Here is a 16,825-nt window from a genome sequence, read left to right as displayed (position 1 = left end):
AACCCTGGGAAGTTGTGACCCTGATTTGTCGGCCCAGTAGCCAAAGCAAATATATTTAGCGGAGCTACAAACGGATATTAAAATAGGCTTATGAGGCAATGAGAGACCCTAAGGGGCAGATGCACTCTGAAAATGAAGAAGTTTACTCAGACAGCTCTAAGTTAAAGGCCTGCTATAGTTGCCGCCCAAACAAGGCCAAGAATTAAATGAAAAGAGAGAGAGAGAAGATGGAGAAAGGAATCCCATTAGCATTCAGTAACATTGCAGTACAAGTTAGTTGGGTGTAGTGGTTAAGAACATAGGACTCTAATCCGGAGAACTGGGTTGGTTCCCCACTCCTCCACTTGAAGTCAGCTGGGTGACCTTGGGTCAGTCACAACTTCTAGCTCTCTCAAATCTTGGAAAGGGAGATGAACTGTCTGATGAGGGAGAGGCTGAAGTGGGTCAAGTGTAATCTAGGCCTTTTTCTCACGAGAAGTATTTTTCCAAGTTGCTTACAAAGACAAGACAGTAACTCTACACCCCCAAGGTCTGGATAGGGCACTTCCATAGTTGGGGCCCAGCAGACTGGGGTGTTCCGCCCAGCCATCTTTCATGACATTCTCATGGAGAGATCTCCAGCAAAGACTGCTGAGTCAGTCAATGGCAGGCCACCTCTGTTGGTCTCTTGTCATGAAAAATCAACAGAATAAGATAGTCCTGCTAAGCCGAAGCTCAAATTATCGGTGTTTAACAAAATTGTACTCTGACACCTGAAGATTCAGCAAAGTTTAAACTGCCCACTGTGGATGATCCAGTAACTAGCCTGGCCACTCCATTGCTGTTACCTATGGCTGTGGAAGGCAAGCCAAAGGATCCCTCTGACAAAGATAGAGCAGGCATTACACAGGAGCTTTGGGGCATCAGCAAAGTCGCTGAGGTCTGTTGCCATTGGCTCTCCATTTGTCAGGGCAGCCACACCTGGGCTCTGGACCTAATTGTGGCGGGTGGAGAAATTCCAGAGGAGTGCAAATAGCTCAGGCAGCGACCTTCGTGGCAGATGCGACGCTGGATGCATTTTGAATGTCTCCCGGACCCATGGGGTTTAACGTGACTGGAGAGCAGCTGTGACTCAGTGGAAGAGCAGCTGTTTGGCAGGCGGATGGTCCCAGGTTCAATCTCCAGCACCTTCAGTTGAAGGGAGCAGCTGATGCACAAGACTTCTGCCTACGATGCTGACGAAGTGCTGCCAGCCAGAATAGACACATAACCTTGCTAGATCAAAGGTCCCTTTCTGTATCAGGCAGCTTCAAGTGCATGTGCTCAAGCAAGAAAACTGTGCCCTCTACTGCACCAGCCTGCCTTAGCATGGGACACAGTAAGACACATGGCTGAGAAACAAGGTGGCGTCAGTGCCTTTTAGGGTTCCAAAATTGTTTGGTGAAGCCCTGGTCAAATATCTAGTTGAACAGGCAGAGAAAAGAAAAGTCCTACCATCTAAGAGAAAGGACCAGAAGTAAAAAAGGTAAAACATTCCTTTCGGGTCTACAAGTGGCATTCAAGACAGAGTACCGTAAGACCTTTCAGAAGTAGATGGCAATCCAAAATGAGAGCTGATCACAGATCCTTTAGCTTTAAAGCCAACTTCCCTACCCAAAGGACAGAAGAAAGGTCAACCAGGATTGGCAATCATCTACAGAACTTCGCTGTTCAGTGGAGATAGTTGATTTTGGTCCATGGGTGCTGGAAACAATACCAAAATGGTGTTTTATCCAGGTATTTAAGAACCCATCACAACAAAACACTTGACCATAAAAGAAACCCTATGGTGCAGAATGATAAGCTGCAGTACTGTTATTGCAGTACTGTTGACTGATATTTATTAAATTGTTATTTGGATATTGTTTATAACATACAGGTTCCTTGCTGTTTTACAGCCTGTTTGTGTGGATTCCCCTGGGACTGCCTCTTTATTATAGTTTATCCAGGAGGGGGAGCCATTTAGCAAGGGGACCTTTCTAGCCTCCATAGATCTGGCCGAGGCCTACCTACACGTCCCTTGACGACCAGCATACAGATGATATCTGTGTTTTGTTTACACTGGCGAACAATATCAGTTTGATTTGAAGTCTTCGCTCAGGGTGTTCACAAAGTGTTGAGGACCCTGATAGCCTTCCTCAGAATCCAGGGTATAGCTTTGGCGACCTATCTGGATGACTTCTGATAAAGGCCCCATTGCTGGGATCAGCTCAGGAGGCAGTATAGAGGACAAAAAGTTGCCTAGAGGGGCATGGCTTCATACACAGTCGCCAAAAGCATGTCCTCACCCCAACACAGATAGTCCTCTTGGGAGTGATAGTGGATTCAGTCATGGACAAGGTCTTTTTTGTCCCTAGTGAGACAGTAGAAGATCAACACTCTACTAGAGTTGATTCAAAACAACAGACTGGGGGAGGTGAGGCAGCTGGCCAAAGTACTATGGATGATGGTATCCTTCCAAGATATACTCCAGTGGTCACAATTCCGTATGAGACCATTGCGGAGATTTTCTTCAAAGACATCCAGATTTGCAAAAGATTTTCCGCTCAGACTCCCAGAGAATAACTACGACAGCAGACACAAGTCTGATAAGATAGAGAGCCCATAGGAAGGGCAGAATAGCCCAAGGGGAATGATACACCTGAGAGAAGGGTTGCAACATAAGGCTACTGGGACTAAGAGCCATAAAGAATGTTCCAAGGGAAGTACAAAGTTGTCTGAACAGAAACTCCATCTTGGTACAAACCGACAACGTGACAGCTGAAGCTTATATAACAAGCAAGGCGGCAGCAAGTCAAAGACTCTGGACAAGGAGGTGGAAGAAATTCTCCAATGGGTGGAGACAAATCTAAAGTCTATACAAGCGGTTCATGTGGCTGGATGGCAGAACTCGATGGCAGAATTCCTGAGTCAAAGCAGAGTGGATGCGGAACAAGCAGGTGTTTGCACTGATATGCCAAAGGTTGGGTGGACCAGAAGTGGACTTGTTCACGCCTGGCCTAAACAGGCGAGCTCCAGAAGTCTTCTCAAGGCAAAGGCACAACCAACTTAGGATTTGCGTTTTCCATCAGAGTGTTTGCCATGATGCTAACATTAAAAAAAAAGAAGAAGAAGAAGAAAAGGGGAAAGGATCCTCTTACATCATCCTTAGGTAGGCCCTCCTGTCCCTGCAAGAGGGGCTAGACAAAGGGACCTAGTACTTGCACATTATACAGACAGGTGGTGGCATTTTTAGCTATTAGAGAGTTAAAGAGAGGAACGTCCCTTACCAGGCAGCCTCACATTAAAGGGTTTCTAAGAAGGTCTGTATTAATTAATCATCAGCAAATACATAGATTTCTGACTTGTAACCTAAATATAGTTCTTAGTGCTCTAACTGAGGAACTATTTGAGCCATGGGCTGCAGGCCCCCTTGGAGAGTTGGCCCTTTAGATGGTCTTACTAGTGGGGTTAACCTCAGTGAGACAGGTGTCAGAAATTTGGGGCCTTGTTAATATATTAGGAATTCTGTATCTTCCATCATGTCACAGTTGTGTTAAGGACAGATCTTACCCTTATTCCAAAGGTCAACTCCTCTGTCCATTGGGGGGAAGACATAGTTCTGTTTTTCCTTCTGCACTAACCCGAGACAGGAGAAGGCAGAACAGTGGCATAGGTTAGACGTGGGAAGAGCATTGAGCTACTACATAGAACGGACCAAGTACACCCACAAGGTGGAGATTATGTTTATTTCTCTTAAGATATATTCTGGTAGGTGGATAGGTGACATCTGCTACCATAAGTAGATGATTTAGGGAATGCATCAGCTTAGGGTACATATACACTAAGCTAGTTCCGCCAACCGGAATCACGACTCATTTCCTGAGGGGAATAGCTGCTTAGTAGTATATAGATCCTTCCCGTCGTAAGAAGAAACTGGTAGAACACCGATGGGGAAGTTTTTGTTCACACGTTCACAAAACATTATGAAGTAGAACAGATAGCTTCGGCTGAAGCAGCCTTTGGGAAGGGAGTGCTATGGCACGTCCTGATTAGTTAAGATCTAGAATACCCACCCAAGGGTACACTGCTAGAGGTATGTCCCAAGCGTTTTCTGACTGTCCCACTCCAAGGACCACAGGAGAATGGAAGATTTGTATTCACTTACCGTGAAGCTTCCTTTCTCGGTGGTCCTAGAGTGGGACAGTCCATTCCCTCCCTATGTAAAGTACAATAGATAAATAAATAAGGGACAGGGAGATATAGGGAAGTGTTAGCTTCTGCTTTCATAGTTTTTTGGAATGGTTACTGTTTTTTACAGTTGTTCTTACCAATTTTTTGAGTTATATGTGTTGAGTATACAGTGATTGAGACAGAAGGGGATTCTGGGGCTTGGAAAGGAACTGAAGAGCCTGGGAGCCCCTCCCCCTGGGATCGCAAGTTTGTCCGACCCTGCGCAAGAGGAGGAGGAGGAGCTACCCAAGCGTTTTCTGACTGTCCCACTCTAGGACCACCGAGAAAGGAAGCTTCACGGTAAGTGAATACAAATCTTCCATTTTCCTTAAAAGAAACTTTTTTCTGGCCCTTTGTGTCTTGAGGTTATGACCCTTTACTTCTCTTGGGTAGATTTTACCTTTAATCTTTCCCTTAACACCCTCTGGGTAGATTGCTGCCACCAGGAATATTATATTCCAAGATACTTTAAGTTTCCCCTTTGGTAACGTGTTTAAGCGTCAGGCTCCTTCGTGGTTCTATGTGGCCCTGAGGATAGGAATGGGATATAGCGATGACAGCTACACTGGGATATAACAAAACAAAATAAACTTCTATTTAGTCAAGAAGCGTATCGGTTTCATAAACGTAGTTCTCGGTTCTTAAAGTTACTTCCTGTAAACTCATTCGTATAGATCTCTTCTAAGGCTTCACACACAGTTAGCCTCTTTCTCTGACTCAATATTTCCCTCACAGAAATATGAAACCTGCTCAGGCAGCACACAACTAGCCTCTCTTTCCCTGACTGAGTGTCCTTTCACAAACAGGCTCAGTTCAGGTCCCACACAGGTTATATTTCTCTCATGAATACTTCAGTATACTCAGGCAGCCCACAGCCAGCCTGCTTTCCTCTGACTGAAACCTTTTCTCCCTGCCCTGTCAGTCTAAACTGCATTCACTCCGCCCACCCTCTCAGTCATCAGCCAATCACATCGCTCACTCATCCCCCCTCTTCACCTATCTCACACCAAGCATTTAAAGATACATGCACCCATTTACTTGGAATCATTACAAGGAGGTAAAGATGTTCTTTGGTACTTGGGCAAGGCAGGGAAGGCGCAGAAGATGAGCTGCTGTGAGAGGCACAGAAACCAACTCCCTCTGCATTCTGTGTTTTCAAGTCAAAGGAAAAGCCATCCTGGAAATACTTTAAGAGGAGGCAACGAGAACACTCTCTAAATATTAGAAGGGCAATACAAACTGTGCTTGGGGTTTCCACTGATGTGTAAGGAAAAATTATTTTTCCCCCTTGTGGGAGAAGTCAGTTTGGGGAATGCTAGAGGCCCAATGATCTCTTGGGTGGGGGAGGGATAGATTCCGCCCCCCCCCCAGCTCAGAACGCAGTGCAACTAATTGATGGAGAAGCATAGATTTTGCTCCGTATGCCTCTCATGTCCTGACTCTTTGAACAGAGTCCTCACAACTCTGAGTAAAAAAAAAAATCAACCTGTAGAAATGTACCTGTTGGTGGATTGTGACTCAGAGTTGCATTAGATCCCACGCATTAAGCTTGAAGCTCTTGTGAAGGACTGTTCAGTCACCTGAAACAGACTTGCCCACAAGCCAGGGTGATCTAATGGGCTGAGCTAAGGAGATTCAGGTTCAAATTCTTGCTCAACCATGACACTCGTTTGGGTGGCATTGGCCAGTTACCATCTCATGGACTAACCTACCTCGCAGGGTTATGAGCGTAAAATGAAGGAGGAAGACAAGCATGCCATTCTGATCTCTCTAGATGAAGGGTCAGGTAAAAGTGTAATGTCACCCTCTCCACGCATAGAAACCATTATCTGGAACACCTAGAAACAGTTCAGAATCAGCAGAATCAGAATAGTTTTTATTGCATGCAGTCAAAGGCCATCACTGTGAAGCAAATAAAACACATAAGTGAAACATGAACAATAAATGATAAAACTGTAAATTTAAAAACAGAAAAGTACATTAAAACACATCCACACCTTTGTTATACACAATTGCAGGAACCATTAAGAACAGTTTGATCCCAGATTGCCAGGGCTACTCTATTAGAAATGTCTTTATCTAAATCGGAAAGAAGGAGGGTTGCCTAGAAACAGCTGCAAATGTGTCGGGTCTTTGAAGCGTGAGGTGCCAGCAACAGAAAGGAGGAAAGCCAGTACAGTGGCCAAACTGGTAAGGAATATTGGAGTCAAGGGGGATGGACCCAGCAGGACCTTTTTATTGGAGAAACAAACTCTGTAGGAGGCCCAGAGGCAGAATAAGGATAACAAAAATCAATGCAACAAGATTCTTTGTCATTGGTGGTAAGTCCTATATTTTATGATTTATATAATTGGTTGGCATAATCCAGCCAAAGTGAAAGTCCCATGGATTTCAGGGGTAGAGGCATAAGCATGTTCTTAAATGTGGAGGACTTGAAAGCCCTTGGTAATGGCTAGAATGAGCTTTATAGCAGTGTTTCATTCCAAAAAATGCTTACAAGCCTGCTAAGAAGTTCTCCCAACTTGTGTCCAGGTGGAGCATCTGCCAGAAAATACAGACGCTGTGGAGACGGACGAGCAGGAAACGTCAGGGAAGAATGGTGAGCTGGCGGGGAACCTAAATGGCTTTGGCATTCTGATTCAAGGGTAGCTGGAATAATTGGACAAAACTAAGCATGAACGTGGGCTCCAGAGGCTGCGAAGCCATTGGGGAGGAGAGCATCTGTCAGTCCCTGGCAGTTCGGTTCCTCAAGTTCTCCACAGTTAACACTCAGGTGTTCCAGTTGAAGCAACTTTGTTAGAGATCCATACAGTTCAAGGTGTTTACATAAAGGTAGCAGTTGGCAGAAGTGACTATTAAAAATGGACACCACTAATTATAGGGAAACTTCCCGCCCTTTGGGTCCGTTGACATTCTGGCATGGAACCCCAAAGAGTTACATGGGAACTGATTAGTTTAGGCTAGACAGAGTACAGAATGAAATCATCGCAGTCTCTGAGAAAAGATACATTGCTCACTGTCCGCAGCTTGCGTCCAAGGACACTTGCTCCAGAAGTGAAAGTAAACACTTGCAACAGATAACAGACAGCCCCCACTGGCTCAGTGCATTGTACGTTAGCAGTTTACACACACTCAGATGGTTTATACAGAATACAACCTTAGCAAACAGTTATGATCAGCACAGAATGCATAACACAATATTGGCAGGTGTGCTGGCATACATGACAGCATCCCTTCCTACAGCGTGCTAGATCCTGGGTGACTACTCCATGAGCACACATTAGTCTAGTATTACCCAACAGAGGGTACCATGGAGCTGTAGGGCTTTGAAGGTATAATTAAGGGTTCCGCAAGAAATCATGGGATAAACAAATAAATAATTGAAATACTATGAAAAATTCCAAATATTCCTCAGTATATCGTGGTTATTAAGGTTATGTTTACTGAAAGCAAACCTTATATTGACTTTGTATGTGACACTTGTGATGTTTAAGTAAACTTTTATTTTGGTTTGATATTTTGATGTTTAAAAAAAATTATCTTACAATGTAAGCTAATGTCAGGTCCAGACTGCTTTCTTGTATGCCTATGCTTAACCGACTCCATTTTAATCTTTTCAGTGTGTAAGTGCTCTCTTCCAGGTGCCAAGGTTCCCAGGCAGCTATCTCTCAGAAAAGGATTGTTTTGGCTACCGACGTTCCACCAAGAACCGGCCTTGGGAGCTTCTCGCTCTTCTGACTTCAAAGGGGATGTTTTGAGAACTGTGGGGGGAGGTTGGGCCTGCTGTGATCTGTTACTCTGTACCTCATGCTTTGCCTGTCATTCGTAACAATGCATATGTACCATCCTGGGTCTTGTATTCAGGCTCGTGGACTATAATGAACTATTCTTCAGTAAAAACCTTTTGGAAACAATGGACTGTTGTCTAATTGCAGGAGGTAGTCTGGAGTAGGAACGTTATCTAGCCACAAGTCTGACATTTTGTTACCAATCTCAATTTCCAATGCCTAAGCCGGATCAGACGGAATCCAAAGATGTCCCGGTCAGGGATCCTTTGTTTGACCCGTATGCCTCCCCCAGCTCTCAAGGCTCGGACTCTCAAATACCTGCACCGAGGGAGAGTAACTCCTCGGTTACAACAATCTATACCCTTGCTCCAAGCAGGGCGGATACGCAGCCTCGGGCCACAGCTCTCCCGCTGCTGTCGCTGCCTACCCCGACACAGTGGGGTGTGAGACCAAGGGAAACGAGGGATAGGAGGGCCAGCGCGATGTTCACGCATTTACAGCTGGATAGTCGGCGTAGCCTGGAATCCATCCCCGAGCAGGCTGGTGATCAACCTTGGCTATATTGGAATAGGTCGACCGAACAATCGGAGTGGGACACGTCCCGCCGTGGTACCCTGAGTTGGGATTATGCGGAAGTCGCCCCGTGGTCGGGGCAACAAGAAGTAAGTGAGCACCAGTGGGTGCAACTGCAGAGCAGAACGATAGCCATTGACTCAGGGATTTCGGCAATCACCGGCCTGACAAAAGGAGTTTTAGCCGCGAGGTCCCAAGAGGAGCGAGGAGACGAGACACCCTTGCCTTGGCAGCAAATGCTCACCACGGGATCGCGGACTGAAACTAGGCAAACCTCGCAGACTACTGGAGCTGCTGAGGGAGAAGAAACTATGGATAGAGTGCAGCTTTTGGAAAACAGACTCATAAATATGGAAGAAAGCTTGGCTAGTGCCGTCCACCTGCTGTCAGTGCTAGTTGCGGGGGACAGCGGTCGTGATCGGCCCTCTGGATTACCAGACATTAGTCAGAGTTTGGCCAACCTTCAAACGCTTCTACCTTGGCCGGGGGGTCCTATTCAACCCTGGCCGCAGCAGCCACCAGAGACGGGAGATGATGACTCGATTACCGGAGAAGGACCCGGCCCAGATAACCCGTGTCCAGATGATGCCCATCCTGACCAACCGGTTAGACCAGGGGACGATGGGACCAGTGGAGGGGGTGATGGACCGCAGCCGGGAGATTCCTGCCCCACCGCTCCTACCAACGGCGGGGAAGAACAGCCGGCGGCCCCGCTTCTCCCTCCAACTACGACACAAGCGGACCAGCCGGTAGCCCCTCCACCTACAACGCAAGCGACCCAACCGCCAAGCATACCCGGGACGGGACCAACGCCAGGGCCTCGAGGAGACACGGTACCTCTCCAACCCATTTCTCCCCATCCGCTACCATTACGACCGGCCCCTCATCAGCCGCTCCCTAGAGGGGAACCAGCCCCTGTTCGGCCAACGCGACCTATCCCGAGAGGACTCCCCCAGCCGCGTCCGGGAGTGCCTCCACCGCGCCAGCCGCAACCGCACCCGCAGCAACCTCTACCACAGCCGCCGCAACCACAGCTGCCGCACCCGCAGCAACCTCTACCACACCTGCCGCAACCGCACCCGCAGCAACCTCTACCACAGCTACCGCCAGCCCCACGACAACCCCCATTACAACTCGGCCCACTCGATGTCTGTCCAATGCCGGCGCCGGCCCCTCGGCAAGACCTTCCAATGGGTTGGGTCAAGTTGGATGCCACGTTCGATGGGGACCCTTCCAAATTGGGATTTTTTCTGGTACAAGTAGTGCAATTTTTTAATCGCTGGGGGCATCTTTTCGGAAGTGAAGCAAGTCAAATCGAACATCTGGGGTCACGTCTTCAAGGCAAAGCAGCTGACTGGTATGTAGGACTGTATAACGTGGGGGCCCCTGAGTTAGATACACTCCAAGGGCTGGTAGACACAATCAGAGCTCAATATGAGGATCCCCTGGAAGAAACCAGAGCCCGAACAGAATTGCAGGCTATTAGGCAAGGCAGCATGTCGGCTAGAGACTATGCCGCAAAATTCCGACAACTCGCTGCCAAATGCCCAAGGTGTGAGGAATCCACCAAGATTATCATGTTTAAACAGGGTTTAAACCCTAGATTGCTGGACAGAGCCTTAATGCAAGATAATCCTCCTACGTTATTGGGGTGGATACAATTGACCTGTGAAGTAGAAAACCGTCTGATGGAAGTTCGTTTGGTGGAGCAACACCAACAACCTCCGGGCCAAAGACGCTCCTCCACTCCTGCTCGAGGGAGCAGGGGGGCTGGCTACGCTATCCGTGGAGCGAGAGATGCTAGATGGCAACAAGGATTGTGTTTGCAGTGTGGACAAAGTGGTCATTTTGCAGCGCAATGTCCTTATCGGCCTGTGCAAAGACCTCTGCTCCAGCTCAGACGCCCAGCCCCCGCTGCCTACCCGGCGCCACCACGCCCTACCCCAGCCCCCAGAACGGCGAGAGGTAGGGGAGCGCTGAGAAGAAATCCCCCTGAGAGGGGGCTAGAACTGGAAGAAGTTATGGAATATGATCCAACGGCAATGGCGGGAGGGGAGCATCCAGAAAGTCCCTCCTCGGGAAACGAAATGGATCTGTCGTGAAAGGACCCAAACGGCAGATCAAACCTCAGTCAGTTCCGGTTCCGAACCGACCGTATGGGTCCATACTCTTCATACCAGTGACTTTGGTGAATTCTGACCGAAAGATGCACATCCGGGTACAAGCCCTCATTGATTCGGGCTGCTCTAGAGACATTATTGCACCAGCCTTGGTAAACGGACTAGTACTCCCTGTCAAAGAATTAGACATACCGCTCATTTTCGAGCAAATGGATGGCACTAACATGAATCCAGTAACTACAGAAACCATGCGAATCATCACCGGCATGGGGCAACATTGGGAAAAAAGATCTTTCGTTATTAGTGCCACAGCTAAGTACCCCTTGATTCTGGGGAGCCGGTGGTTATGCGATCATAACCCCTACATCAACTGGGCAGAGGGAAGCATCACATTTACCCATGAGTCCTGCAAAAGTCATCGGTGGGATCAAAATTGGGGAAAAGATCTGACCACAACCGAACCGGCTCTCCTCTCCCAGGAAGAAATCAACCTAATACCCAAACAATACAGGGCGTACACCCAAGCCTTCACAGAAGAAGAAGCCAACTCGTTACCTCCTCACAGGAGGACAGACTGTGCTGTAGAAATTTTACCTGGCGCTACGCTGCCCAAAGGCCGCCTATACCCGATGAGTCCCAACGAAAGAGAGGAGCTCCGCAAATTCATTGACCTCAACCTTCAAAGAGGATTTATTCGGCCAGCTAACAGTCCTCATGCAGCGCCAGTACTTTTTGTAAAAAAGAAAGATGGGGGCTTGAGATTATGCACGGACTTTCGAGGTCTTAATGCAGTCTCTTCCAGCAATGCCTACCCTATTCCACTCATAAGAGATCTACTCAACGTCGTGGCTCAAGGTAAGATCTTTACGAAATTAGATTTGAAAGATGCTTACTTTCACGTTCGTATTCGAGAGGGGGATGAATGGAAAACAGCCTTCAACACATCACTCGGCCAATATGAATACTTAGTTATGCCTTTTGGCCTGGCCGGAGCCCCCTCAGTTTTCATGTCCATGATTAATGAGGTTCTGCATGAATTCCTCTATAAAGGTGTGGTGGTGTATCTGGATGATGTGTTAATTTATTCAGAAACTGAAGAGGACCACGTAGAACTGGTAAAGAGAGTCTTAACCACCCTCCTGAATAACCAGTTACCTATTAAACTCTCCAAATGTGAATTTCACAAAACGGAACTCACTTACTTAGGCTATTGTATTTCTAAGGAGGGTTTGAAAATGGATCCAAGTAAAATACAAGCAGTACTAAATTGGCAAACCCCCACAACTCGCAAAGAATTACAATCCTTCTTGGGCTTTGCCAACTTCTATAGAGAGTTCATTGCAAACTTCGCCCAAATCACCCTCCCCCTAACTGAACTGTTGAAAACCAAAGATAAGGGGGACCAAGCCAAAAAACCAAGTGCAAAACTGGCTTGGACGGTGGAATGCCAAATGGCGTTCGATCACCTTAAAATGCAGTTTGTATCAGAACCCATTCTACAACACCCTGACGACAGTCGCCCGTTCATAGTACAGGTCGATGCCAGCAACACGGCAATTGGGGGTGTACTGCTACAGCGGGGGGCGGATGACAAGCTCAAACCCTGCGCCTTTCTTTCCAGAAAATTTTCCGAATCGGAAAGGAATTGGAATGTATGGGAGAAAGAAGCCTTTGCTGTAAAAGCGGCTCTCGCTACCTGGAGACATTGGTTAGAAGGAGCCCGCCATCCGTTCGAAGTCTGGACGGATCATAAAAATTTAGAAGCCCTGCGCAGCCCTCGCAGGCTAAACGCCAAACAACTAAGATGGGCGGAGTTCTTCTCTAAATTTGATTTCACATTAAACTTCCTCCCTGGGAAAACCAACTTCTTGGCGGACGCTCTATCGCGCATGCCCCAGCACAAAAGCAAAAGGGAAGAGACAATAGACACAGTCTTCTCACCTACGCAATTAGGGGGCGTGGTGACAACACGCAGCCGCACCACCCGCTTTCCTCAACCCGACCAGGGATGGAGAGAAAAATTAAAAGCTGAGGTGGAAAAGGAGGGGGAAGAGGTGCCCAAAAACAAACTGCAACAATCCGATCAGGGGGAATGGCTCTGGGGAGATAGCTTCTATGTACCCAAAAGCTTAAGGAAAGAAGTGTTGCAACGCTGTCACGATGCTCCCACAGCGGGACATTATGGGTATTTAAAAACACTTCATTTGGTACAACGCCAATTTTGGTGGCCGGGCATGCGCAAGGACATTTCACAATATGTGGCGTCTTGCCCCATCTGTCTCAGCGCCAAATCCCGAAAAGGAAAGCCTCCGGGACTCCTGCAACCCCTAGAAACGCCAAGCCGACCGTGGGAAATAATCTCCATGGATTTTATCACAGACTTGCCCCCCTCCAAGGGTCACAATTGTATCTTAGTCGTAGTTGATTTATTCTCCAAGCAAGCCCATTTTATACCCTGTACTACAATTCCTTCGGCTAGAAAGCTAGCTGACATCTTTATGAAAAACATTGTAAAAATACATTCTTTTCCATCCAAGGTGATCTCGGATCGCGGCGGACAGTTCGTTGCCAACTTCTGGCGGGAGCTTTTACAACTACTGGGTATTGAACAAGGTCTGAGTTCAAGCCATCACCCAGAAACAGGCGGACAGTCAGAAAAAACAAACCAGATATTAGAACAATTTCTGCGCTGTTATATTAATTTCCAACAAGATAATTGGTTTGATTTGCTCCCCTTGGCAGAATTCTCGTATAATAACAGCGTGCACGCTTCTACGGGAGAAACTCCCTTCAAAATCGTCTATGGCTTCCACTTCAAGCCCTTCCCATTTGAGGCGCTTCCTCCCCCTACTACAGCCTCCACCGACGTCACCGAATGGTGGGGGGAAGCAGCCCAACAGTGGACGCAGATTAAGAAACATCTCATCAAAGCCAAACAGGATTACAAAAAATACGCTGACCGCCACCGCGCGGCAGAATGGGAATTACAGCCGGGTGATTTAGTCTACCTTTCCACGAAGAATTTGAAAACAACCCAAACCAGCCGCAAACTAGCGTTGAAATTTTTAGGTCCGTTTCCTGTTCGCAAAGTAATCAACAAAGTGACTGTTGCTTTAAATCTGCCAAAGAATCTTCGTCATGTACATGATACCTTCCATGTAAGTTTGTTGAAAAAAGCCCCTCCTGCTAATCAATGGCACACCCGTGCACCTCCAATCCCCACTCTGATCGATGATCAAACCCACTATGAAGTTCAACAAATACTGGACTCTAAAATACAAAGGAACCAGTTATTTTATCTCATCAGGTGGAAGGACTTTGACTCTGGGTTTGATGAATGGGTGAACTCTGTACATGTTCATGCCCCTAGATTAGTTAAGGCGTTCCACTCCCGCTACCCACAGAAACCTGGAGGGGGGGCGTCTTAGAGGGGGCAGAATGTCAGGTCCAGACTGCTTTCTTGTATGCCTATGCTTAACCGACTCCATTTTAATCTTTTCAGTGTGTAAGTGCTCTCTTCCAGGTGCCAAGGTTCCCAGGCAGCTATCTCTCAGAAAAGGATTGTTTTGGCTACCGACGTTCCACCAAGAACCGGCCTTGGGAGCTTCTCGCTCTTCTGACTTCAAAGGGGATGTTTTGAGAACTGTGGGGGGAGGTTGGGCCTGCTGTGATCTGTTACTCTGTACCTCATGCTTTGCCTGTCATTGGTAACAATGCATATGTACCATCCTGGGTCTTGTATTCAGGCTCGTGGACTATAATGAACTATTCTTCAGTAAAAACCTTTTGGAAACAATGGACTGTTGTCTAATTGCAGGAGGTAGTCTGGAGTAGGAACGTTATCTAGCCACAAGTCTGACAGCTAATACACATACATCTGAAAAATTAATTTAGAGATTCCTCCATGAAAAAATGTTTGGGAAACACTGCCACCATCTGGCTAGTTTGGCTGACTATTAAAGGAGGAAAATGTCCTTAAAATGTTCTGATGTTTTGTGTCTTGATTTTAACTGTAGGATTGAATTAGCTGGAGAATCTTACTGCCTTTTTCACAAACAAACCAGTTTGAAATAGTGTTCCTGTTTTCTTCTAGAAATCATCACCCACTTCTCAGTTCAATTCCCCCTGAAATTTAGGGAGCACCTTTAAAAACTGGCTTACTTAATGCCCCTGGCTGTGGTTTGAAGAGGGCCTCCTACGAGTGTGTGGATACCTGTTTTGATTTCTGTTGACTGGAAGCAGAATGTGTGAATAGATGGGAAAGTTCTGTAGCCTTTCTAGATGAGCCCGTCCTTAACTTGAGAGTTGTGTGAACACCACTGCACAGGGATCTTGGTGTTTTCCTTCTTAATGGAGGGTTTTTTCTTCTCCACAGACATGCAGCTGATACAATACAGGGGGAACCCGTTGCTTTCATTATTGGAAGATGTCCCTTCGAGTGAGGTTGTGTGCAAGATGGAGAATGCCGATGATGTTCTCCTGGCTTCGCTGGAGGACAGACCTTCCCTTTCTCTTGCCTCTGGTAGTGAGGAGACTGTTCAGCAGTTTCCAGATTCAGCTGTCCAAGCTGATGACAGCCCTGGCCTGGAGCCTCAAGACCAGCCCCTTCTCCCTGAAGATGTGAGCGGGGAATACAAGCTTTTTCCACTTTTGCTTCTCAGCCCAGTTGCAAACTTCATAGAAGAGGCCTCCGAAATAAAACCTCTTGAACCCGACAAAGATCTTCTGGAAGCTGCTTCCCAGCTGTAGCAATACCCAGAACGTGCCTGAGCCTGTCTAAGAGAGCCACATCTCTCCTTCTGCAACCTAGTCCTCGACTTGGATGAAAAGAGTTGGCTTCACCAAAGCAGAGTTCCAAGGAAGGCAGGCTCCACAACCAAGCCTGTGCCGCGTTGCATTTTTTAAAAAAATAGTAGTCTGCTTCCAGCTCCTTTTTTTTTTGTACACCTTGTATTGCCAGTTTGTATTTCTGTAGCGTTCCTAGGTTAGGGTTTTTTTTTTCATTGTAAAACTTCCTTTTCCCGCTATCAACAATAGTCTGATTTTGTATTGGGCTGAATCCTGTTTTATGCACTCCTATATTTGCATCTTCTTATCTGCGTAAACAATGTCTGTTTCCTATGGAAAATAATGTATTTTTAACTCAGATCCATAAAAGTATGCAGAAAGAGAGCTTCTCGTTCACTTTTCATGCTGGAGCTGCTCTGGGATGGTGGGTCAGGTCAAGAGGGTGAGATGAAAAACGATATTTCAGCACAAGACTAGTACATGCATGATGCTACACCTTTAGCAGGGGGGACAGGGTTGCATTCCCCCCCCCATTGATTGAACATGCTTGCCCCGTGCTTCTCACTGCAGCTGTGCCTATGTATGTTCTATCTCAGCAGTGGGGAATCCTGCTTTTCCAACATGCCCAGTTGGGGATAAACCCATTTTTAATGCTGGTTCAGTATCAAGATGAGGTCAGGTGATTGGGAAGGCATCCTCCACTGCCCTCCTCTTGCCCCTGCCTCCTGTCACCCGCTTTATGTCTAGATGGGAAGGAGCAACACACCTTCCCTAAAGGCTTGCCAGTGCCACCCTGTGTTTCCAGGCCCTTGGGAACCAAGAGGGGAAGTCCTGTTGGCCACTTCAGCTGCTGGGTGGGGCAGCTTCACTTGCCCACCTCCATGTTTATGCCTGTGGCTGATCAGTGCTCACTTTATGGCAGGTTATTGTGTTTGATCCTGCTCACCCTCTGTGCACATTGTCCTATGCACACGCACGCAGTGAAGATACCTGCCTGCCGTTCCCTGGCTGAGTCTCCCCTACCTGTGACTGCCCAGAGAGTCCTTTCCTCTGCCTGCTGGGGCCAAAGCTTTGAGGCTTTGGGTAGCTCTGGCAGATGCTGTTCAGAAGGCCATTCATGGGTGCCTATTGGTTTGGTCTCCCCCGCCCCCCCCCTTCAAGATAGCCTTTTTTTTTTTAGGTCTGGTGTATTTGCACTGAATTCCTTTACCACTGAGCGTAATTCACTTACAAGGACTGGAGCTTTATCAACGGGCGTTGGCAGTGGCTGCTTTTCCTCCTGCCATGTTTTTCCAGCAAGCAGCCAGGATGGGCAGAGCCACTTGG

General features: G+C 47.3%; 1 protein-coding gene across 3 annotated transcripts in view; it reads left to right on the top strand.

Annotated features, from left to right (window-relative positions):
- The window catches only part of LOC129341094 (heat shock factor protein 3-like), a 54,587-nt gene extending 38,704 nt beyond the window's left edge, over nt 1-15,883 (top strand). For all 3 annotated transcript variants that reach the window (XM_054996036.1, XM_054996035.1, XM_054996037.1), the window contains exons 12-13: nt 6,763-6,829; nt 15,087-15,883. In XM_054996036.1, the coding sequence (XP_054852011.1) occupies nt 6,763-6,829; nt 15,087-15,460 (441 nt within the window). In that variant the 3' untranslated portion in view covers nt 15,461-15,883. The remainder of the gene's footprint in view (nt 1-6,762; nt 6,830-15,086) is intronic.
- Nucleotides 15,884-16,825: the final 942 nt, after the last annotated feature.

The sequence above is a fragment of the Eublepharis macularius genome, chromosome 13, assembly GCF_028583425.1.
Source record: "Eublepharis macularius isolate TG4126 chromosome 13, MPM_Emac_v1.0, whole genome shotgun sequence".
Taxonomy (NCBI): domain Eukaryota; kingdom Metazoa; phylum Chordata; class Lepidosauria; order Squamata; family Eublepharidae; genus Eublepharis; species Eublepharis macularius.
This window is presented reverse-complemented; position numbering and strand designations above follow the sequence as displayed.